The sequence below is a fragment of the Nelumbo nucifera genome, chromosome 1 (assembly GCF_055504915.1).
Source record: "Nelumbo nucifera cultivar China Antique chromosome 1, China Antique-T2T, whole genome shotgun sequence".
In the NCBI taxonomy this organism is placed as follows: Eukaryota; Viridiplantae; Streptophyta; class Magnoliopsida; order Proteales; family Nelumbonaceae; genus Nelumbo; species Nelumbo nucifera.
In genome coordinates this window covers 122,634,746-122,657,886 of record NC_142649.1, presented here as the reverse complement: position 1 = coordinate 122,657,886, position 23,141 = coordinate 122,634,746, and the positions used below count along the sequence as shown (strand labels likewise).

At 38.9% G+C, this 23,141-nt stretch overlaps 1 protein-coding gene across 1 annotated transcript in view; it reads right to left on the bottom strand.

Moving 5' to 3' along the window:
- Window positions 1–8,639: 8,639 nt before the first annotated feature.
- LOC104611631 (casein kinase II subunit alpha-like) overlaps window positions 8,640–23,141 on the bottom strand; it is a 37,476-nt gene continuing 22,974 nt past the window's right edge. Inside the window, exons 5-10 of the mRNA XM_010278768.3 lie at window positions 20,260–20,350; window positions 19,345–19,410; window positions 9,764–9,846; window positions 9,604–9,667; window positions 9,437–9,505; window positions 8,640–9,128 (exon numbers count right to left, since the gene is read on the bottom strand). Of these exons, the coding sequence (XP_010277070.1) occupies window positions 9,069–9,128; window positions 9,437–9,505; window positions 9,604–9,667; window positions 9,764–9,846; window positions 19,345–19,410; window positions 20,260–20,350 (433 nt within the window). The 3' untranslated portion in view covers window positions 8,640–9,068. The remainder of the gene's footprint in view (window positions 9,129–9,436; window positions 9,506–9,603; window positions 9,668–9,763; window positions 9,847–19,344; window positions 19,411–20,259; window positions 20,351–23,141) is intronic.

The following is a 23,141-nucleotide window of genomic DNA, read 5'->3' as shown; positions in this document are numbered from 1 at the left end:
ATAACGACGTTTCTTATGATTTCATTTCAGAGCCAATCCAATTTGATTGACAGACGATTCTTATGAGCCTTCATGAAAAGCGGAAAGATCCACCTAGGTTCCACAAACTCCTGTTTCACTGTTTGGGCCGGTCGGTCCATTATTAGGGTTCTTTTTTTTAACCATTAGTAGATATGTCTTATAATAAGCCAGAAGTAACTGACGCCTCCCCTCCTTGTCCCTTGAGAATAAAAAAAAGACCTCATCAGTCATCACCTCACATTGAGGAGAGGGGATTCCCGAATCTTCTTGGAGCGGGTCTAGTCTAGTGGATATCCATATCCAAAAGCAGCAGTCACCACTCGAGCGACTAGTAAGTACAACCAACCGACGACTAGTGATACTGAGACCTTTGAAAGGATATGGATAGTAACTAATATATTGTGGGATTTCAGTGTCTTACTTACATTACATGACAGATAAGTACTGCAATGGGAAAAGTAATAAAGGGGATGATCAATGATGAGAAGATAATCATTATCATCATCCTCGTCTGTCCTATATTACATACACCACCATCATGTAAGAGATTTACATACATCCAATTTCGTCCTTGATATTAGTCATCCTCCTCGGTACAACAACCATATAATGTTAATCGCCATCGTAACACTATTACTATTGTCTATTGGTGCCCAGTTTAACAAAATTGTAGGGAAATTTGTGGGCTGCTGGTGCTGGTGCTGGTGCTGGTGCTGGTGCTGGTGCTGGTGCTGGTGCTGGTCCTCTCTATATATATATATATATATATCTATCTATCTATCATATATAGATGTTATTATAATATAAAATACATTGGATGTGATGCGAAATGTCTGGTAAGCAAGAAAGAGTTGGGACAGCAGACCATGTTATGCGTCCCTGTTGCTTGCTTAATGTTAATTAGAGAATAGAAAATTCCAGTAGAGCTTTGTTGTGTGAATTTGTTTAAGTAGATACAACTGTAATAATAGCGTTTAGAAAAGAGGAGGAATCCTCTCCTCCGCCCGCCTTTCTAAGGCGAGGGGGGTGGCCGCTGTTGCCTTTTGCCTTGGGACATCTGCCCTTGTGCTTGTGGAATGGCAACTGGCAAGGCTGGCTTGCATTTTGCCTCACATTCACACTCACACTCCTCTAAAAACAGTTACACAGAAGATCGAGCTACCTTCCTCTTTATTTCTTTTTTGGCAATTCTAGGCAAATTAAAGTCCAAGGGGTTTCACACGGTTTTGGCCACTTGCCTTTAACTAAATTTGGCTACCAACCTTTTTTTTTTTATGTATTGATCGTATTCTCTCACTCTTCATGTTTTGCTTTGCGGGGATCAACTACCCCTCTCCTCCCCAATAATAAAAATGGAATGTGGATTGTTGAGGGATCTTTATCAATTATTATCTGTTAAAAGGTCAACCATGAACTCCCCCCGCCTCTTATAATTCCACTTTTTCTTATGCTATCAAAACTAGAGGTGATCATGATCCGGGCCGGATTCTGGACCTATGACTTCTATAAATGGGCCTGGGTTGACATTCAATCTGACACACCTAGCAAGTTGAATATATATATATATATATATATATATATATATATTGATGAGCTAAGTTCACACAGCCTACTCTATTTTCTATAGCATTTATGGTTAAAATGAAAATTTAGAGTAGATTTTAGGAAATATTTGTCTTCTGTTTTGTGTGTCAATGAACCAATTTTAGGTTGGATCGTCTCCAAATCAAAATTAAATTGAATGAATTAGACAGATCAATAAGACATATTGAATTGGACCTGGACCATTTATAATGGATTTATATTGAATTCAGTTAGATTCAACCAATATCTGGCCAATTGATAGAAGATAAAAGTATAGGTGGCAACGGACCAGGTTTGAGTTGGATCCAATCTAAATTAAAACCAATTTGTATAAATTAGACAGTACAGACATTGAATTGGACTGGTCCAAAGTATTCACATGATTAGATGGACCATATTCAAAGTATTCCAAATTAAACTGTAACGAACGAACTCATATTTGACCGGATAAGATTGAACCATATTCAGTCCAATTGACACCCCTTTTGATAGCAATGAATTTTTGCTACAAAACTTAAAAATTCATTCTCCAATTTTGATTTTGATTTTCAAGTTTCAGAAAACTTCTATTCCTTGACTGGTTTTAGAAGCTATTAACAAAAAAAGATATTCATATTATTGACCACCCAATAACATTATTGTAAGTTGTGACATGTAATTGGAACCAAGTTCACCTTCATCAAGTAATGACAATTTGCAGGTCCTGTCCTCCATGGCGACAAAAGTAATTCACTAATGCTAAAAGATCTGCCCCACCTGCATAACCCCCTTCACTTCACTGCCACCGACATATCCATCACAACACCTCCTCCCTCCACCTTCTCTGCCTGTACATTTGTACCACTACATGTGCGCGTAATCTTATCCCACCAAATATATTGATTAATGCGAATCCATTACAAATGGATCAGGATCCAATCCAATAAATATTTGGGATTATTTTCAATCGGTTCAATTTAATGTTTTGATTGTATGTTCAATCTATTTTGTTCAGATCTATTTTAGTTTAGATTAGTCTAACTCAAACATGGTTCATTGACATTAGATTAATCCAACCCAATTCAATATAAATTTATTAATCCAATAAATATTTGGACCATTAAATCTAGATTGATCTAATTCAATATGTCGTATTGGTCCGTCCAATCCATCTAATTTAAAATGCATGGCTTGATAATTGTTTCAAATTTTTAATGGTTCAAATGATTGTCTAATAACCCAAACCATTAACCAAGTTTACCCAACAACAGGTTATTACCAATCCCCACATCTGGCCCGTTTTTTTTTTTTTTTTTCTTTTGTGAGACCCATATGACATACCCTAAGTTTTCAGCAATTGACGTAAATATACCTTGTGATTATTTTATCTTCCATTTTGTATCAAAGTTTCAAAAATAACCAATCAAAAAACAAACTTCTATTGACTGTTCAATCTGTTAATGGGTGGACCTCATAAGACTTTGGGGTTTTTCTTGATGGGTGCTCCAAAGCAGAAGTGGAGCTCATAAGAAGAAATTTCTTTCTGAGGATCAAAAAATATGAAGCTGACAAATGGCACATAATACATACGAAAAGACACAGAGTTCAGCGGTGTATTGACTCTAAATTCAAATATGGATCTCTGAATTAGGACAAGTAGAGGAACATGTGGGTCATACCAAATGGGTGGGGATCCAGAAACAAGACTTTGGAGCTTTTCTTAATGGGTGCTTCAAAGCAGAAGTGGATCTCATAAGAAAAAACTTCTTTCTGAGGATCAAGAAATATGGAGCTGATAAACGACACATAATACATACCAAAAGACACAGAACTCAGCGGTGTGTTGGCTCTAAATTTAAATATGGATCTCTGAATTAAGACAAGTGGAAGAACATGTGGATCATACCAAATGGGTGGGGATCCAGAAACAAGACTAGATTAGCACTCAAAAGGCTCCAACAGATTCCAAAACATGATCTTAACCCAATGGTGCTTAGTACGGTAGTTTAGAGTGACGACGATCCATGAAATTTCTATTAGTGACACATTGCAGATTGCAGCCCTGAAATACATCCACCTATCTAAATTCATGAATATCCAAGATAAGGGAGTACTTTGACTTGGATTGATATTGACGTTTTCTTGAGAGAGGGTATGGTTAAGTTCAATGGAGTCAATTCACAGGGTATGTCTAGGTACTCTTAAGTTTCAATTGCAACACTTGAGTATCCTTAATTTTCGATTGCCACATTTGAATACCATGAACTTTTAAAAACAGACACTTGGGTCCATCCGTTAAATATTATATAATGTCAATAATACTATTTTCGTGTATTTTTTATATCATTCTATGGAGTAAAATCATTATTAGAGAATGTTATCATCAAAAAATTTGAATATGTTATTTGTTGTCCATGTGAGAACGTCATTATAGGGAGATGTTTGATTACCTAAAAATGATCTAAAAAATACATGAGAAGGGTATTTTTATTATTATTATATAATGTTTAATTGACAGAACACTAATGGATGGACCTAAGTGTTTATTTTTAAGATTTCAGGGTACTCAAGTGTTACAATTGAAAGTTCAGGATACCTATTTGTCACCACCCTGTGTTACCTTAGCCAAATTCTTAATACTCTAGGGCTGAAATTGGATTGGATTTGGATTTGGATTTAATCCACATTGGCCTTACTGTTCTTAAAATGACAAAATAATTAAAAAAAAAATTAAGAAACCCTAGGAAATAAAGCTTATTTGGAAATTTGGCATTTCTTGAGGATGTTTCTAAAAACGTGAGTTTGCATATCATGGTATTTCTGCTAACGTGAGTATGGGACAGTATGTATGTTCCAAAGAAAGGAAATTTTGATTTTTTTTTTTTGGTCAAGGTTTTATTTGGTTGCAATGCAAACCTAAACTAGATACAAATTTTGCATTGAACAATTGAGGCTCCATTTATTTGCAATGCAAATGTAAACCAGATATGAATTTTGCATACATTTGTTTGTAATTATAACTTGTACTCTTATCTGATTCAAATTTTGCACTTTTTTCTGATTTTGCATCTAAAAAACTGATGTAAAATTTGCACCACCTAATTCTACCTTAGTTCTCCCCCATAGGGACCACATCAATTTGCTTCCTACCTTATTCTTCCCAAACAAATAGCATTCTGCCAGCCTCCATTCTCTGTCATATGTGGGGACCATATCATCTTACTTCATATTTTACTTCTTAAAACAAACAAAATAAAGCCAATTCTGAAACCAGGATTTACATGGGCTTGGATTTGCTACCCATGAATTGTTCCCATATCTCTACTCATGTGATATTACAGCTACGCATTGGGGATATCTCCATTATCATTCATGGAAAAATGTTCCTAATACATGGTGGTGGTGCTTTGTGGCTAGGTACGTGGGAACAACTTGTCGGTAGCAGATCCCAAGTGGATTCACACTCAGTCTATTTACACTCCTATGTCTTTACAGCAGTGCAAATAAACGGAGACTAAGAATTTCTCTCCTATCTTATACAAATTTTGTACTTTTTTTTGTCTCATTTACACTGACTGGCAATGCAAATTTTACATCCCTAAACATTTGCACCATCTTCCTCTCACCTAATTTCTCTCATATAAAATGGGGACCACATCATCTTTCTTCCTATACCTCGCTCCCAAACAAATAACCCTCCCACCTCCATTCTCTCTCCTATAAAGCAGGAACTACATTTTACTTCTTACAAGAAACATCTAAAGCAATGGTAAACAAGAATTTACAGTCAGCCTATTTGCACTCTTATGCATTTACACCAGTGCAAGTAAAATTCACAGTGCAAACAAACTGAGCCTAGGGTATTATAGTCTTTCCGTTTCTTTTGTGCATGCGTGTATGAGTGTTTATCCTCTCGCTGTGGGTAGTTGTGGTGTAAAACATATATTAGCACTATGCTCCCAAGAACTAAGGCTTTGTTTGGTTGCAATACAAATCTGAGCTTGATGCAGAACTTGTACTCAGTTCAAATTTTCAAACATTTGTTTATAACTATCATTTTCATTCTTTCCTAATGCAAAATTTGCACCATTTGTCTCATTTTGCACTATGCACTCATTGATGGTACAAATATTGCATCTCAAAAACTGATGTGAGCTGCTACCAACTTCTTACCTTAGTTTCCTTCCATATAAAATGGGGATCACAACATCTTCCTATTTTACTTATACCATATTGCTTCTGAAAAACTGACATGAATTTTTCACCAACTGCTTCCTACCTTAATTTCCTCTCATATAAAGTGGGGACCACTTCATTTTACTTCTTACTTTACACCTGGAAAACAAACAAGCTTCTTCATGCTTCTTTCTCTTCACGTAACATAGGGACCACCTCATTAGTTCATTATACTTGAAAACAAATTAAAACAAAGTTAAACCTGAATAAAAAGTAAAACAGAATTCACACTCAACCCATTTGCACTACCACGAATTTTCACTGCCCAAATTTCATTTGTACTGCAAGAATCCTAAAGTTAAAATTCTTAACCATGTAAATGGGACATACCTTCCATTTTGCATTCACTGAGTTCATTGTCTGAAACACAAACATTCATCCTTTGAGTGACCAAAAAACTAATAACATAAAAAAAAAAAACAAATGAAGCATAGAGTAGTACTGAGATATAAACATTTAGAACTTTAGATGATGAAAAAAAAAAACCTGAGCATTTGCAAGATTTTCCCCCCTACCTACAAGAACCAAATCAAGTGTATAATTAAAATGAAAAAGGCTTCAAACTTGGTTGAAAATAGCCTCTATCATTATAATCTGAATATTGATTATCCCATGCTAATTGTTGTAAGTTAGTTAGCTCAATCCTGAACCGTTCTCAAGCATACAAAAGAGAGTGGAATATAAACGTTGACAAGGTGGAGTGGCAGAAGAGGATAAACGTAACCAACCCCCTATATCTGGGATAAAGCCTAAGGACATAAGGCTTTGTTGATGAGCTGTGAATTCCACTAAGGGCAGTAGCGTACTATTAACTTGGGTTGCATCTGATTAGATAGACCACCACCATGGCACCACAGAACTCTAGTTTACAGGCCCATCTTGATGTTAAACCACTATGCACATTCATATCACTTATCCCTTGAGGTTTCTGAAATATCACTTTCTGTATGACTTGTTACTTTTGATTTTGATTTTCACTCTCTCTCTCTCTCTCTCTCTCACAGGGAGTAGGGACTTATTTGAAAGAAAATCTTTGAGATTCTTATTCCCTTTATCTTAGGATAGATTGTCAGGTCAGAAAGCTCTCTGAAATATCACTAGTCATACTCTTTGTTGATGTTTGATATATTTAAATTCAAAATTAAGTTTAGAGAATACAAAAGAAACATATAAAGTTAAACTCCTTGTATCTAGGCTTAACATAACGTAAGCAGTTAAACAGGGATTAGTATGTAGGCTTAATTCTTGGGCCCAAAGAGTAAAACGATGGAGAATTTCTTTGCAAGTTTGTAATAATAATAATTAACTCTAGGGAGGCCCAAGTCCGACTTGAAACCATGCTTTTTAGCCTCTCCACAGCCCAGATGCAACATAGTGAAACTGACTTTTGACCCTGTCTCAAACCCTAGGTCATGATGAAACTAGGCTGGATGGAGCTAACTAAGTGCTGTGCGGTATGGGTACAATCCAACACTGCACAAATGACAGGATTTTAGTCTTTAGATCTGAGATTTCTGGATTTTTCTTTCCTTTTTTTTTATAACAAAGTTTACCAGAATCAGAGTTCCATTGATTACTCGCTAGATCAGACCAGAAGAAAAATCAGTTACGCCCATGGTGAATCACAGCCCTCTCGATATATTTCTGTGGCCCCACCTTGAATTGGATGAAGTGCCATTAAAATGGGGCCACCGGCCATAGCAATACATCAAAGAGCGTGGAAGTGGAGCCACAGCGGAGTGGACTTCTCCTCCTTAGACGGACTATATGCCTAATAAGTATATATCCAGCTGGGAACTTGGGACGTTCGTATATTTGCTGGGGAAAAAACATGTTAAACGCACAGTTCTCGCATCTCGTATCGTCTGAAGACCAATAAAATCACGAGAGCTATGGCCTATGGGAAAGTGAATCAAATACATCATCAGTTAGCAGTTACACAACTTGCTTGCGTTCTAAAGGTCTAAAAATTCAGACCTTGGATTGGCCTGGTGAACTGTAACCTTCACCCCTCCATGTGGGACCAATTTGATACACTTGATGATGATGGCTGTGTTTGTATTGTATGCAATCAACAAGACCAACGTCTACCACCGAGTGGCGAGTGTAGTACATGCCCCACAATCATCCAATCCCTTACTTCGCATGGACAGCTGATGTGGAGCGTTATTACTGGTTACACAGCTCCTACCAAGTTCAGCTAATCCCACCTTACTGCCACATACTGTGCCCCTGTGTAATCGAATGCCGATTATACCCAAAACCTGCCTGCTTATATATATATATATACCCCATAGAATAAATGTTCCAAAAAGAGGTGGAAAGTGAAGCAGCAGCCCACGATCCCCAGTCCCCACCTCTCAATTTCTCATGCATTAAGGTTTAGTGAAATATGAAAGAATCGCCTTCACCTGCTGGTGCCAATTTGGCTGGTTGATAAAATCTCCTGGTGGTTGTGGCGACTTGGGATCAGATCGAATCCTGCCGGCACCTGGGTTTGGGGATTTATGGGTTTAAGAGAGGGATAGGCTACCCCGTTGTGTAGCCAGTCCCAATCAGGCAGGCACACACTATAAGCACATTGAATAATAAATTGGATTTTTTTATTTTTTTTTGCACCTGTCTCTTAAAATACCCCCAGCCTACCCTTATAAAAAGATTAAAATCAACTTTCAATAAAGGTGTAAAATATTTACTGTGTGTTCATTCACTGTGCTTACAATGCTGTGCCTACTAGGTCCAGACTCAGTATAGGCCCTTGGAGCAAAAAAATACAATAAAATAAATTCAACTTCAAATGTCCAAAACCATATGCTCTATTTGTTTGCAAATATGATTTCATTTGCATTAATACAAATGTACGAGTACAAATTAAAAGGCTGCAAGTAAGTTTTACTTTGTTTTACTTCGTTTATGCCATAAATAAACAATAAAAGGTAAAATTTAAGACAAAATAAAGCAGAATCTGCATACAACTCATTTCCACTCCCATACTTAGGAACCAGTGCAAATGAAATTGTGTTGCAAACCAACTAGGCCGCAGGTCAAAAATACACGGGGTAAATAGCCCCTTTGTTGCAAACTGAATATTGCAATTTTCGCGACCCCAAAATGAGGAAAAGAGGAGTGTCAAATCATATGGTTTAAAAGCAAACCTACATAAACATGGTTCTCCAAACAAATTACAGCAAGATCACACAAAGCCAAAGAGCCAAGATGGCATTCTTTATTGGCCACTGTAACTCGAGCTATTGGGTACGAGTCCCGCTGCTTTCTGCACTTCTCACGGGATAAAAGTAAGGATGAGCCTGCAATGGCATCAGATGGTTGCTTATAAAACTTGAAAAAAGAAAAAGAATATACAGGAAACGCCCTGTTAATCAACCTGGACTGCTTTATCGAGGAAAGAGAACCTAGCATAAAGTCCACCAAAGTAGAACCCAAAAGTGCATTTGAATGGATGTGCTTGTTTCTGTGTGTGCGGATTACAAGTTTCCAATTCATCTGATTTTCAGGTTATGTCCATTCAAAAGGGCCCAATTTAACAGTCCAGTCAAATGTATCTGTAAACTATATCCTAACAAGAACATAACAAATTAACAATAACAGGTACTACCATTGCTTCTTTTGCAGTCGGCCTCTCTTGGTGGTCATACCGTAGCAACTTGTCAAGAAAGTCGATTGCCTACAGTAAAAAAGCATCAAGGCAGCATGTTATTGGACTATGATAAGAAGGTTATGCAACATTACTCTTGGTACAAATATTTAAGTATTATATCAGACCTCAGGCACTGCCAAATGTTGATTATCGGCATTGATGAACTTAGTCCATGGCTTCCGACCATGTCTACAAAAACAAATAACAAAAATTCAGTCAACGTTAACACTTTCAATTTCCAAACAAAACCATGAAATAAATCAAAAATGGGGTTCTATAAAAAACCTTCCAACAAGGGCCTCAAGGTGTGGGTCCAGCTCCAGACGGTATTTTCCCAAGTATGGATTTAATTCATCTGTTCCAAGTATCTATCAAATAAAAAATCCAGAAAATTATTCTCCTTTTCCTTTTTTCTGGAGCATTGGAAATTAGGGTTGCACATTCATACATAAGAAAAACAATAAACCAATTGCCAAAGTAGTTAAGATATCGTGAGGAAGAAGGTGAAATCAACAAATCTGAAACCAGAACTGCCGAAGCCCAATCGTCACCGGAAGTGAGGAAGAAGGCGATGCCAGAAACTGTACGGCTCAGAGAGAAGGCCAAAAGCCTCAACAAGTTGTGCACGCTAATCAAGGACAGAAATCTCAACAGCCTATAACTTCATCCGACGGTTAGTATGATCCTCAAAAAAAGCAATTCTGCGAATTTTTAAATCTGGGGGCTGACGAAAGTAATTCGAGGCCTGAAAATTCTTATTAAAGATTGCCTTAAAGAGATGGGTGTGGGACTAGACAAGGAGCCAGGTGTCCTGAGCACACCACCCCCAAGGAAAACCACCATGGAAAATGCCGAAAAGGGTCTATCAGATCGAGTTCCTCAAATAATTACCTCCAAACCTCGATGGGGAGAGACAGGTTGACGTTGACCCACTATCCAAACCCAGGTGGCTCATTTTTAGTGGGTAGGAGTTCTCACGATGGGGATTTTAAAAGGCAGGCTAATGGGCCATCAGTGCTGGAGGGGCCCAATTGGGTTACCCAACCATCAAACCGGTTGGGCATCCCTACTGAACCCTCGAAGTCAGTCAATCAACTCAGCCCAAAGCCAAGCCCCAATCCACTAAGTATTAACTCAAGAAAGGAAAACGCAGACGCAGGAATTGAAGAATCCTTACAGGAGACATCCAAAGCAGGAAGTTTGAAGGAAGGGTCGACAAGGAAAGAGTCATCTCAAGAGCTAAGAACAAGTCATATTGCAGAAACGCCAACATCAAGAATGGATCCAAGAAATCAGCAGGAAAACGTCAGCAAAGAGGAGTGTACAGCCTTAGAAGATAAACAAGAAGAAACTTCGAATGTAGATGTAGGGGGGGACAGTAGGAGATCAGTCTGAGGAGAAAGAGAGATCGACACAAAGAGAGAGCAGCTCGGGAAGGAGGGAAGGAAGTAATAGGGGGTTTTTATCAGTTTCATGATGAATTTGAATTTTCTTTTGTGGAATGTAAGGGGTTTTAGGATCGGGAAGAAGGAGAGTGGTGGTGAGTGAGGTGTTGAAAAGGTGGAAGGCAGGGGTGGTGCTCATCCATGAATCAAAAATTGAAAATTTGGATGCTAGGTTAATTATAAGTGTTTGGGGGGAAGGGCAGGTGAAATGGGTAGGGAAGCCAGCAGTAGGAAGTGCAGGGGGAATCCTAACTATGTGGGATCCTCTTCAGTTCAAGAAGATTTTCCAAAAAGTGAGCGATTTTCAGTAACAATGGTCTTTGAGTTACAAGGGGGTTTATGCTGCCAAGTTACAAATGTTTATGGTTCGAATTCGGATAAGGAAAGGCAAGCCTTCTGGGAGGAGCTTGCAGAGATTATAGGTGACTCATCTCGGTACCCTGGCTGATTGTGGTGATTTCAATGTTACCAGATTTACTGAAGAAAAGAAAGGTGGCCAACGAAGAACAAGAGCAATGCAGGACTTTTCAGAATTTATAAACAAGTTTGAGTTAGTTGATTTGCCTCTCTCAGGTGCGACATTTACCTAGTCAAATAATCAGGTTAATCCAGTGCTGGTGAAGCTGGATAGATTTTTAATTTCGGCTAACTGGGAGGAGAGCTTTCCTGGCACAAAGCAAGAAGCCTTACCGCGCCCCCTCTCAGATCATTTCCCTATCCAACTAACTACAAACAGACCAGATTCAAAAGCATACTCCTTTCAGGCTTGACAACAGCTGGCTTGAGGAGGAGGAGCTGAGGAATGTAATTGCAGAAAAATGGGATGATGTTCAGGTGGAGGGAACGGGTTCATTTGTGCTGGCAAAGAAATTGGGGGCAATTAAGGTCGTCATAAAAAATGGAGATCAGAAAAATCCCTTTAAACTGAGCAAAAGAAGATGAAGTGTCTAGAGCTGATAAAGGAAATGGATAAAAGAGAAGAACAAAGAATACTTTCGGAAGAGGAGAGAAGGAAAAGAGATGAAGCAAAGGTTACTTTTGGCAGGCTAGCCTATAAAGATGAGATAAGCAGGTGTCAGAAAGCTAAAGTGAAATGGCTTAAGCGGGAGATAGAAACTCAAAATTTTTTCATAGAATGGCAAATGCACGCCATAGAGTCAACAGCATAACCAGACTGGAGTTTGGACGCCAGAGTGGGGAGCAGCCAGGTGAAATCCAAAGCATTGCCACTAATTTTTACAAATCCTTGTTTTTGGAACCTTGGAAGCTTCGGCCACTACCCGAAGGGATTCAATTCAAAACCTTAAATGAAGCCCAAAAAGAGGAGTTGGAGAATCCTTTTTCAGAGGATGAAATACTGGAAGCTATCAAAAAAATGGACATAGATAAATCTCCAGGGCCTAATGGACTGACAAACTTGTTTTACAAGAAATGCTGGATTGTTATCAGAAAAGATGTCCTAAAGGCTTTTCAGGAATTTCACAATTCAGCATCGCTGGTGAGAAGCCTGAATGCCACCTTTATCACTTTAATCCTTAAAGTGGAAGGGGCAGTGAATCTTAAAGATTTCAGGCCTATAACCTTGCTGAATAGTTTCTACAAGCTTCTTGCAAAGGTGCTGGCCGAAAGATTGAAGATCTTAGAAAGTGTAATATCAGAAAATCAATGTGCTTTTGTTGGGGGAAGACAGATTCTTGGCAGTGTTTTAATTGCTAATGAAGTTATTGATTCTAGAAGGGAAGGAAAGCCAGGTGTTTTGTGCAAGGTGGATCTGAAGGGATGAGAGATCCATCATATGGTTGGCCGAACCCTGCAGGTACGTTGGAAGAAATTTCAAAAATTTCTCTCTCTCCCATGTGGGAATCACATTCCCTATTTTAGAAAACTGCATTTTCAATGACCAATCTTGAACCCAAACCGAACCAGATCTGAAACCAAGAGGTAGAAAAGGGATATACCTGATACGGAGTAGTAGTAACCCCCAACGAAGGTGTTCACGCCCAAGGAGAATACCAAAGACTGCTCCCACTGAAGAAAGACACGGCGTAGGGTGGAGCAGAATCAGCAGGATGGTTCTTCAGCAAGAACCGAATTCTTCAACAAGAACTCGATGGAGGGCAGGTGAGCACGACTTCTGATTATCTTTTCTCCCAAAAGATAATATCAAGAACTCTTCTTGATCACTCCTACAGGTGGAGATCGAACTGGTAATAGCGGCAATAGCAGGAGAAGGCAAGAACAGAAGATGGCGTCAGTCCAACTGTATGTTGTCTTCTCTCTTGAATCAGTCAGACTAAAGGATGATTGTATTTGGATCTTATCTGCAGATAAAGAGAGCTTCTCCTAATCCCATTAGGAGTTTCCTAATCCAAATCTTGTATTTGGATCTAAACTCTCCTAATCCCATTAGGAGTTTCTTAATCCAAATCTTGTATTTGGATCTAGACTCTCTTTAAGAGATAAGGATAGTCCCTTATCTTATCTGCAGATAAAGATCAGCCTTCTTAATCTAATTAGGAGTTTCCTGATTCAAATATTTATTTGGATCTGGACTCTCTGAGTGGATAGAGACAATCCCTTATCCTATCTGTTGATCTAAATCCCAGAACCGCCCCTCTTTAATTAATCTAATTAAGCCAGTTCAAATTGGGCTTTAGGCCCATTAAGTCCATGTGCTCACATATCCTCCAAACTGCTGCCCAGTTGGATATCCTTGTATGGCGTGGGACCCAAACATTGATCTACACATCAGCCACATGGGTTCAGCCCAGCCTCTGTTACAAGGCCTGGCCGAATTCACTGTAGGAAACAGTGAACCCCTGAGCCCATCACCATGGGCTCTTAATGGGCCCAACATTTACACTAAATGGTCATTGGGTCAAACCACCTTATAAAAACCCAAGGACTGTGGGCAAATGCAAGATTAGCCCATCAAGTATTACCCTCAATGGTCTTACACTTAACCTCTCAGCCCATAATGATCAAACACTGCCCGACAAGAGAGGACCTCTCCCTCGGCTACAAGGAACAGTGTTGCATTCTCTACTCACATGGATCCCGGGAATTAAAACCTTTTGCAAACATTTTGAAACCGTAATATATATATATATATATACATATATATATATATATGTATATCTCTATATAAATATATTTTGTAAAAACAAATTTCAACGATTGAAATCGGCTGCCGGCAGCTTTGGTTTCCATCAGAGAGAGTGCATCCCCGATCATTCACTTTGTCCGACAAAGGGGCTGATCCTATCACTATGATCACCCACAGATGAATTCTCGGACTGTCCCAACATACCCAGGTTTTGACCCCCTCTAAGGATATCACTGATTGGCATATCAAAGACAGCCCAATCCGACACCTAGTGCAGTATCATAATCGAGTCTAGGGGTCAGGTGTAACATTCCAGTTTTGCCCATCAATCTCCAAAGTCCAGGGCAATACTGAAATTCTGGTCCGGTTCAGGGTTTCAAGAAAACCCACACTACATGTACCTCAGGTCTTACCCTAGCAGCTGAGACAAGCCACCCCAACCAACTTTGCGGCACATCAGTGTCAGCCTTGGCAGGATAAATCTCCCCAGATCTAACACTTATCTCATATGTGTCCAGTTTAAGGGTATTACACAAAAACACACCATAATAACATGAATCAAATATGTACTTTATTCATTTACATTAAATGTCATAATGTACATCATTCTGATTGAAGCTAAGGGCATGCACTGTCTAACAGGATCTGGAGAAAGCATACGACCATGTCAATTGGCGCTGCCTAGATTTCATTCTTCAAAAAATGAACTTTAGCCAAAAGTGGAGAAATTGGATGGAGGTATGTGTTTCTTCACCAAAACTTTTGGTTGTAATAAATGGGAAACCCTCAGGTTTCTTTAAAAGCTCAATAGGCATTCGACAAGGTGATCCCTTGTCCCCTCTCCACTTTTTGTGTGTTATGGAAGTCCTCACCCAATTCATCAATAATGCAGGGCAAGTGGGCCTATGGGAACGTTTTGAAATTATTCAAGGAGGGGAGAGGGTAAATGTTCTTCACTTTGTGGATGATACTTTGCGTTTCATTGATGCTTCATTTTCTCAATTAGAAACACCGGTGGGAATCTTCTCTTGGTTTGAAGTGGTTACTGAGCTGATGTTGAATTTGGGAAATGTTCTCTCATTCCAGTGGAGAGGGTTGAAGAGATTGAGCTATGGGCAGAAATCCTTGGATGTAAAGTGAATAACTTTCCCACCACTTATCTTGGTTTGCCTTTAGGTGCAAAACGTTCTTCTGCAACAATTTGGGAGCCGGTGCTGGAAAGACTAGAGAAAAAACTTGCATCTTGAAAGGCAAAATATTTGTCAAAAGGGGGAAGAGTAACTTTGATCAAAAGTACTCTTGCAAATCTGCCGACTTATTATCTTTCCCACTGTCCTATCCCAAGCTCAATAGCAAAAAGAATAGAAAATTTACAAAGAGACATTCTTTGGAAAGGCTGGAATGATGAGAAGAAAGTCCATGAGGTAGCTTGGGAACAAATTTGCTCTCCACAGAATTCGGGAGGTCTGGGTCTAAGAAGAATCAAGACATTTAACACAGCCTTATTGGGAAAATGGATTTGGCAGTTTGGAGTGGAAGATCAATGCTGGTGGATAGGGATGGCAATCTTGACCCCAACCCATTTGACCCACCCACCCAATCTATTGGTGGTCAATATGGGTCGAGTAACCTATTAGGGTTAGCGGAAAAGGGTCAGGGTGGGTTGCGTCGAGGGTACCCATTAGGGTCAGGATGGGTTGGGCCGTGCGGGTCAAGATGTTTTGGGTCAAAGTCAACTCTATCTATACTCACCAAATCTCAAAAAAAAAAGTTGTAGTGATACGAACTCAGGCCTCTTAGCGTGCCCACATCTCATTACACTTCCAAACCACCATGCCACATTTCATTTTGAAATTAAAAGTAAGATAAAATAGATTTTTTTTAACTTTCGTGTTTACATGCAATTTTATGCAAAAGCACTTTTACAAAAGCAATTTTATAAAGTAATTTTATGAAAATGACTTTTACGAAAGCACTTTTACAGAAGTACTTTTACACGAAAGCACTTTTACAAAAGTACTTTTACACAAACATTTTTACGAAAGTACTTTTACAAAAGCACTTTATGAAAGTACTTTTACGAAAGCACTTTTATGAAAGCATAAAAGCACTTTTATAAAAGTACTTTTACACAAAAGCACTTTTGTAGAAGTGCTTTTATGAAAGCATTGTTATGAAAGCATAAAAGCAGTGTTTTAAAAGTGCAATGCGCAAAAAAGGCGCAAGGCACAAGGCGAGGTGCCAAAAAATAAAAAATCAAAAAAAATGCTAAAAAATAAAAAAAAAAATGTCAGAAAATTCAAAAACATGCCAAAAAATACTAAACATAATATTACTAAAAAATATAAAGTTAAATTTTAAAAAACCTATTATTTAAAATTAAAATACATAACATAAGATGTAATGCATATTCAAATGAGAATTTAATAATAAAATCAAACATATAAAACATTTTTAAGCATGTAAAACCACTAATCTCTTTTTTCACTCAATTGCAATACTTCACATAGCTAATGTAATGTAAAACATATTACATTCCTGATTCTATGAGCCGCCTTTGTGCCATGCCCCTCGAGGCAAGCCCAAACAAGTCCACATTAGGTCTTAAATTCTTAGTTTTCACACAAATAATAATAATTTTATAGTTTTAATTGCTTTTTAAGAAGACATTTTATTAGGATGAATGAATGAACTACATTACCAAGTTGGGAGTCGAAGCAATTTGGTAATGTAATTCATTCATTCATCCTAATAAAATGTCTTCTTAAAAAGCAATTAAAACTATAAAATCATTATTTTTTGTGTGAAAACTAAGAATTTAAGACCTAATGTGGACTTGTTTGGGCTTGCCTCGAGAGGTGTGGCACGGGGGTCTGGGGGCGAAGCCCCCGGTCCGGCCATTATGTTCAAAAAAAAGCAAAAAAGCGCCAAATCTTCAAAAGGCACACTCCTAGGCTGAGGCACAAGGCGCATCAGGTGCACGCCTAGGCACATCAGGTGCACGCCTAGGCGCACCAGGCGTGCGCCTTTTGAAAGGGTTGTGCCTAGGACTTAGGCAAGGCGCATACCCTGAAATGTGCCTTGCCTGTGCGCCTAGGCACGCCTTTTAAATCACTGCATAAAAGTACTTTTATGAAAGCACTTTTACAAAAGTACTTTTATAGAAGTACTTTCATAAAAGTACTTTTGCGAAAGCACTTATATAAAAGTTATGCATTTTTTGCATTTTCTGCAACTTTTCTGTTATTTTCTGCATTTTCAGTAACTTTTTTGGTATTTTTCTATAATTTCTAAAATTTTCTGGTATTTTTCTGCATTTTCTAGAATTTTTGGTGCTTTTCTGCATAATTTTTTATTTTTTTGGTGTTTTTCATGCATTTCCTACAATTTTCTGGTTTTTAGCATATTCTGATTTTTTTCTGCAAAAGTTCTGAATTTTCTGTAATTTTTTAGTATTTTTTTGGTATTTTTTGCATTTCTGCAATTTTTCTACTATTTTCTGCATTTATCTACAATTTTTTCATTGTCAGATATACGAGTTGAACTGACTTGTTTTTGTGGCGTGGCAGTCTTAGGAGAGATTATTCTCTCAAAATTTATTATTTTGGGTATACGGGCCATCCCGACCAATTTTTGTATTTATAAGCGAGGGTAGGTGGGTGTAGTATGGGTGAGGGTGGTTAAGGATCAATATGGATGGGTCAAGTGGGTCAATATGGGTGGGTTATGACCCTTTAACAATGTTTGATGATGGGTTGGTGGGTCAATATGGGTGGGTTGTTGCAATGCAGACTTCCCCTATGGGTGCTCTTTATGGAAATGTATCATGAAAATTCTCCTGTCTTTCCTAAAAGGAGTGGGTTTCAAGTTAGGTGATGGGAGTAGAGTTCGGTTTTGGAAGGACAAATGGTTGAACGAGATTCCTTTGGAAGAGATTTTTCCCCTTCTGTTTTCAATGGCTGAAAACAAAGAGGCAACTGTGGCTGATTCCTTCAAGTTAGTCCGAGGTGAAGTGGTGTGGAAGCCCAAGTTCCGAAGGGATTTTCAAGACTGGGAAGTGGCTGAGGTGGTGAACCTGCTAAATAACCTAAACAGTTTCTCTTTTCAACCTCAATCAAGAGACCAATGGACATGGACCTAGACTGTTGATGGAAACTTCTCGGTTAGATCATTTGCTGATGATTTAACTGGTTGTAGGAATGCAGACTTCCCCTCTAGACAAATACGGATCCCATCTGCCCCTTCAAAAGTCAATTTCCTAGTCTGGACCTCTGCGCTAGGAAAATGCTTAACAATAAGCAACCTGGCTACGAGGGGATTCAGCTTAGAGGACTTAGGTTGTGGAAATTGTGGTCAGGTCGAGGAAACTATGGACCATCTCTGCATTCATTGCGATTTGACTTGGAGAATTTGGTCCCACTTCTTCTCTGCTGTGGGGGTATGCTGGGTTATGCCGAACAATGTAAAGGAGATGGTAAAAGGCTGGAACCTTCCGGGGGTATCAAAGAAAGGCAAGCTCATCCGGAGATCTATCCCTGCGGGAGTTATCAGCACTATACGGTCGGAGAGGAATAACAGAATTTTCAGAAAACAGAAGAGCCCGGAGGTGTTGATCCAGGGTATAGTGGCTAGATTAGTATCCTCGCTATCAATCCTTACTGAGTTTTGTAATCAGAATGTATTGCTGATGCTTAAGTCAGTCAGTGTATGTCATCTCTGATCTCTTTATGTGGGGGTGCTGACTTCATGTCTCCTACCGCTTTGTATAACTATTGTCTCCATCAATAAAATTTACTTTACCTTTTTCGAAAAAAAAAAAAAAAAAAAAAGATAACGTGGTTAGCTTCATACATATGTTTTGGCAAAAATAAATTCCCATACCCATAATTTGGTATATTTGAATTTTTTTCGTTTAACTCTTGGCCCAGAAAATAGATTGGATTTTGAAATGGTTATTTTAACTGATCTAAAAAAAGATCTTTGCCACCTCTCCAGCCACAACCAAGAAACATGATCAAGAAGTTTCTCCAATTAATATTTATGGTAATGGCATGAAGTCAACAGTTTTGGATATTTTCCTGACTTTGCAGTGTAATAAAGCTTCTCTGAAAGGAACAACTCTAATTAATTGAACAGAAATCAGACGTCCAAAACTTGCACAAGATGTGAATGCTTTCATCAATTGACTCGATATGTGTTGATGGAAGATGGAATGGATTTTTATCCAAATCATTTAGATACCAAATAAAGATGAGCACTTATTCCACCTCATTAAGCAAAGCAACAAGAATTCCAAATTCAGAGTGAACACATACCTTAGCTATTTTGACCAGTTGGTCATAATTATCATGTCCATAGAAAAATGGCTCTTTACGGAATATCTGCATTGAATAAAAGCATAGGAATTGGAATGAATATTGAAGAAACAGTATGCATAAATCAGCCCAACATAAAAATCAAAACCACCTTAGCCCATCCTCCCACCATTGGTGAACATGGAAGCTTATCAAGATCCACTATCAGTGTCATCAAGGAGATCATCCACCCCATAAATCAGCCAAGGTTGAAAGAATTGAACTAATAAACTTCTTCTAGATAGTCCATACTCTGTCACTTCGAAACCAAAAAGAGAGCAGTACAGAAATATTCCCATGCTGTCCATTGAATACATCTTTCAGCCTGATCTCCACCCTCTATGGACATTGTGGAGGAACCCTTCTTAAAATATTTGCACTACTCAAATCAACATTCTCACTTCTGCTTTGTCCACACCTACTCAATAGGTGCTTCCCTCTAAGGCAGAATGCTCCCCTACCAAAGCATTTTTACATCCCACAGCTTCAGAGATCCCTCAACCCCATTCATCCTCAGTGCAAGAGCTCTTGATCAGTAGGTTATTATGGACTCTTTCAAGGGTGGCTGCTTCTAGGCAAACCTCCAAATAACCAGTGTCACTATAGAGATCCTCCACCCAAAGATCAGCCAAGGTTGAAAGAATTGAATAAATAAGCTTTTTGGATAGTCCACTAAAGAGAATTCATGCGTAGGATGGTAAAGAACATTCCACCAGGCTGATTTTATGGCTATGGTGACAAAAGATAAAGATGACCTAGAGATTTGGAGAGCCTATAGAAATTTGACAGGTGGGAACTGGAGAAATTGAAATTTTTATAATGATACCACATCATGATGTACAACTTCCACCAAGGACGAGTATGAAGAAGGCTCACCATTCCAGCAAACATACAACCAAGGCTCCACAAGTCCAAAGAGTAATCATAGTCTTGTAAATCAACAAGAAGCTCTGGGCCTTTAAAATACCTGTAACAGAGATGGAAAGGCATGATAGAGAGATGAGTGCATGCAAGGCCACCAAAGCTAAGTCAATCAACACCACTGAAAGGATATAAGATAATACTCTTGACTATTAAATTAGTTTCATGTGAATGACCATTATCTCAGATTAGTAATGGAAACTAGAAAACCAGGCCTGAAAATTTTTGTACATGTATAGGTTAAACCAGCCACTTGAATCAAGTAGAGCAATTGGAGAATATAAACTTGAATGCTCTCGATTAGAATGGCATCAATGCTTCAATATTAAACTAAATACATGCCACTAACAAAACATTAATAAAGTGACTTTAGAACATATGCCTATGTTGAAGGTGCTAGCTGGCTCAGTTTGTAAAGTCGGTGGATGTGGTTCCCACCTACCTGGAACAAGATCTGGACTCAACCCCCCCCCCCCCAACCACCACCAAGTTTCCCTACTCCCTAGCAAATAAAAGGAAGAGCATATGCCTGTGTTGAGGGAACATATCAGTCTAGAAGATGCTTCAGAAGAGATTATTCTTGGGTCCCTTTTTTCTGTAAGCTACAGTAAATTATTAAAGTGATGATGAAGCAAACTTCACACCTTCAAAAGACATTTGAAGGAGGGGGACAACACAACCAGCCTCAAGGCTGGCATACAATTCGCTTAAAGATCATGCATTTCACTTCCAAAGCAATCCCTAGGGGTGTCAATGGACCAGGTTTGGGTTGGACCCGTCCGAATCAAAATCAATTTAAACGGGATGGGCAAACCAATAAGACATATTGAATTGGACAAGTCCGGACTTAATGGTCCAAAGTCTTTATTGGATTGGATTGGAGTGATCCATCAGTAACGAATTATATTGGACTGAGTCAGACTGAACCAATATCAGTCAAATTACAAAAGAAATGGGTACGGGTGTCAATGGACCCGGTTTGGGTTGGACCCAATCTAATTAAAACAATTTGAACAGATTGGATGGTCCAGACATTGAAGTGGACCATTCCAGAATGGTCCAAAGTATTCATAGGATTGGATTAGACCTGGTCCAGTGTTTTAAAACGTGGAGGCGTGAGGCGTGAGGCGTAAGCCTCCCGAACACAAGGAGGCGTAAGCCTCCTTAAGAGGATGGGGGTTATGAGGAGGATGAAAAGGAAGGGGGGATCTCATTTTTTCTTATTTTTAATAAAAATCTTTTATATTAAGAAGTCACCGATATGAGGAGGATAAAAAAAACTGATGTTATTCATGGACCTATAAAACGAAATTAAATTCTACTATATGTGTACAATACTAGAAAAGTCTTCTCAAACATGTTCTGGTTCCTCTCTTTCCCTGACTATCAATGCTGAAACTATTCACAAGGGTTGTACTTCGAGGGTAGTGGCACTTGGGTCCCTAAACATTCATTTGCAACAAAGAGCTTATTAGACAGTGTAAGCCCTTAGCTGATGTAACTTATGACATCTAATGTAAACGAATAAAGTACATATTTGATTCATGTTATTATGGTGTGTTTTTGTGTAATACCCTTAAACTGGACACATATGAGGCTCGTGTTAGTTTAAAATCTTCACAGTCGTTGGATAGATCTGGGGAGATTTATCCTGCCAAGGCTGACACTGATATGCAGCCAAGTTGGTTGGGGTGGCTTATCTTAGCTGCCAGGGTGAGACTTGAGGTACATGCAGTGTGGGTTTTCTTGAAACCCTGAACCGGACCAGAATTCCAGTATTGCCCTGGACCTTGGAGATTGATGGGCAAAACTAGAATGTTACACCTGACCCCTAGACTCGATTATGATACTGCACTAGGTGTCAGATTAGGCTGTCTTTGATATGCCAATCAGTGAGATCCTTAGAGGGGGTCAAAACCTGGGTATGTTGGGACAGTCCGAGAATTCATCTGAGTGGGTGATCATAGTGACAGGATAAACCCCTTTGTCGGACAAAGTGAATGATCGGGGATGCACTCTCTCTGATGGAAACCAAAGCTGCCGGCAGCCGATTTCAATCGTTGAAATTTGTTTTTGCAAAATATATTTATATAGAGATATACATATACATATATATATTACGGTTTCAAAATGTTTGCAAAAGGTTTTAATTCCCGGGATCCATGTGAGTAGAGAGTGCAGCACTGTTCCTTGTAGCCGAGGGAGAGGTCCTCTCTTGTCGGGCAGTGTTTGATCATTATGGGCTGAGAGGTTAAGTGTAAGACCATTGAGGGTATTACCTGATGAGCTAATCTTGCATCTGCCCACAGTCCTTGGGTTTTTATAAGGTAGCTTGACCCAGGGACCACTTAGTGTAAATGTTGGGCCCATTAAGAGCCCATGGTGATGGGCTCAGGGGTTCACTGTTTCCTACAGTGAATTCGGCCAAGCCTTGTAACAGAGGCTGGGCTGAACCCATGTGGCTAATGTGTAGATCAATGTTTGGGTCCCACGCCATACAAGGATACCCAATTGTGCAGTAGTTTGGAGGATATGTGAGCACATGGACTTAATGGGCCTGAAGCCCAATTTGAACTGGTATAATATGATTATTTAAAAAGGGGCGGTTCTGGGATTTAGATCAACAGATAGGATAGAGAGTTATCCCTATCCACTCAAAGAGTCCAGATCCAAATAAAGATTTGGATTAGGAAACTCCTAATAAGATTAGGAGGGCTGATCTTTATCTGCAGATAAGATAAGGGTTTATTCTTATCTCTTAAATAGAGTCCAGATCCAAATAAGATTTGGATTAGGAAACTCCTAATGGGATTAGGAGAAGCTCTCTTTAAGGCTAT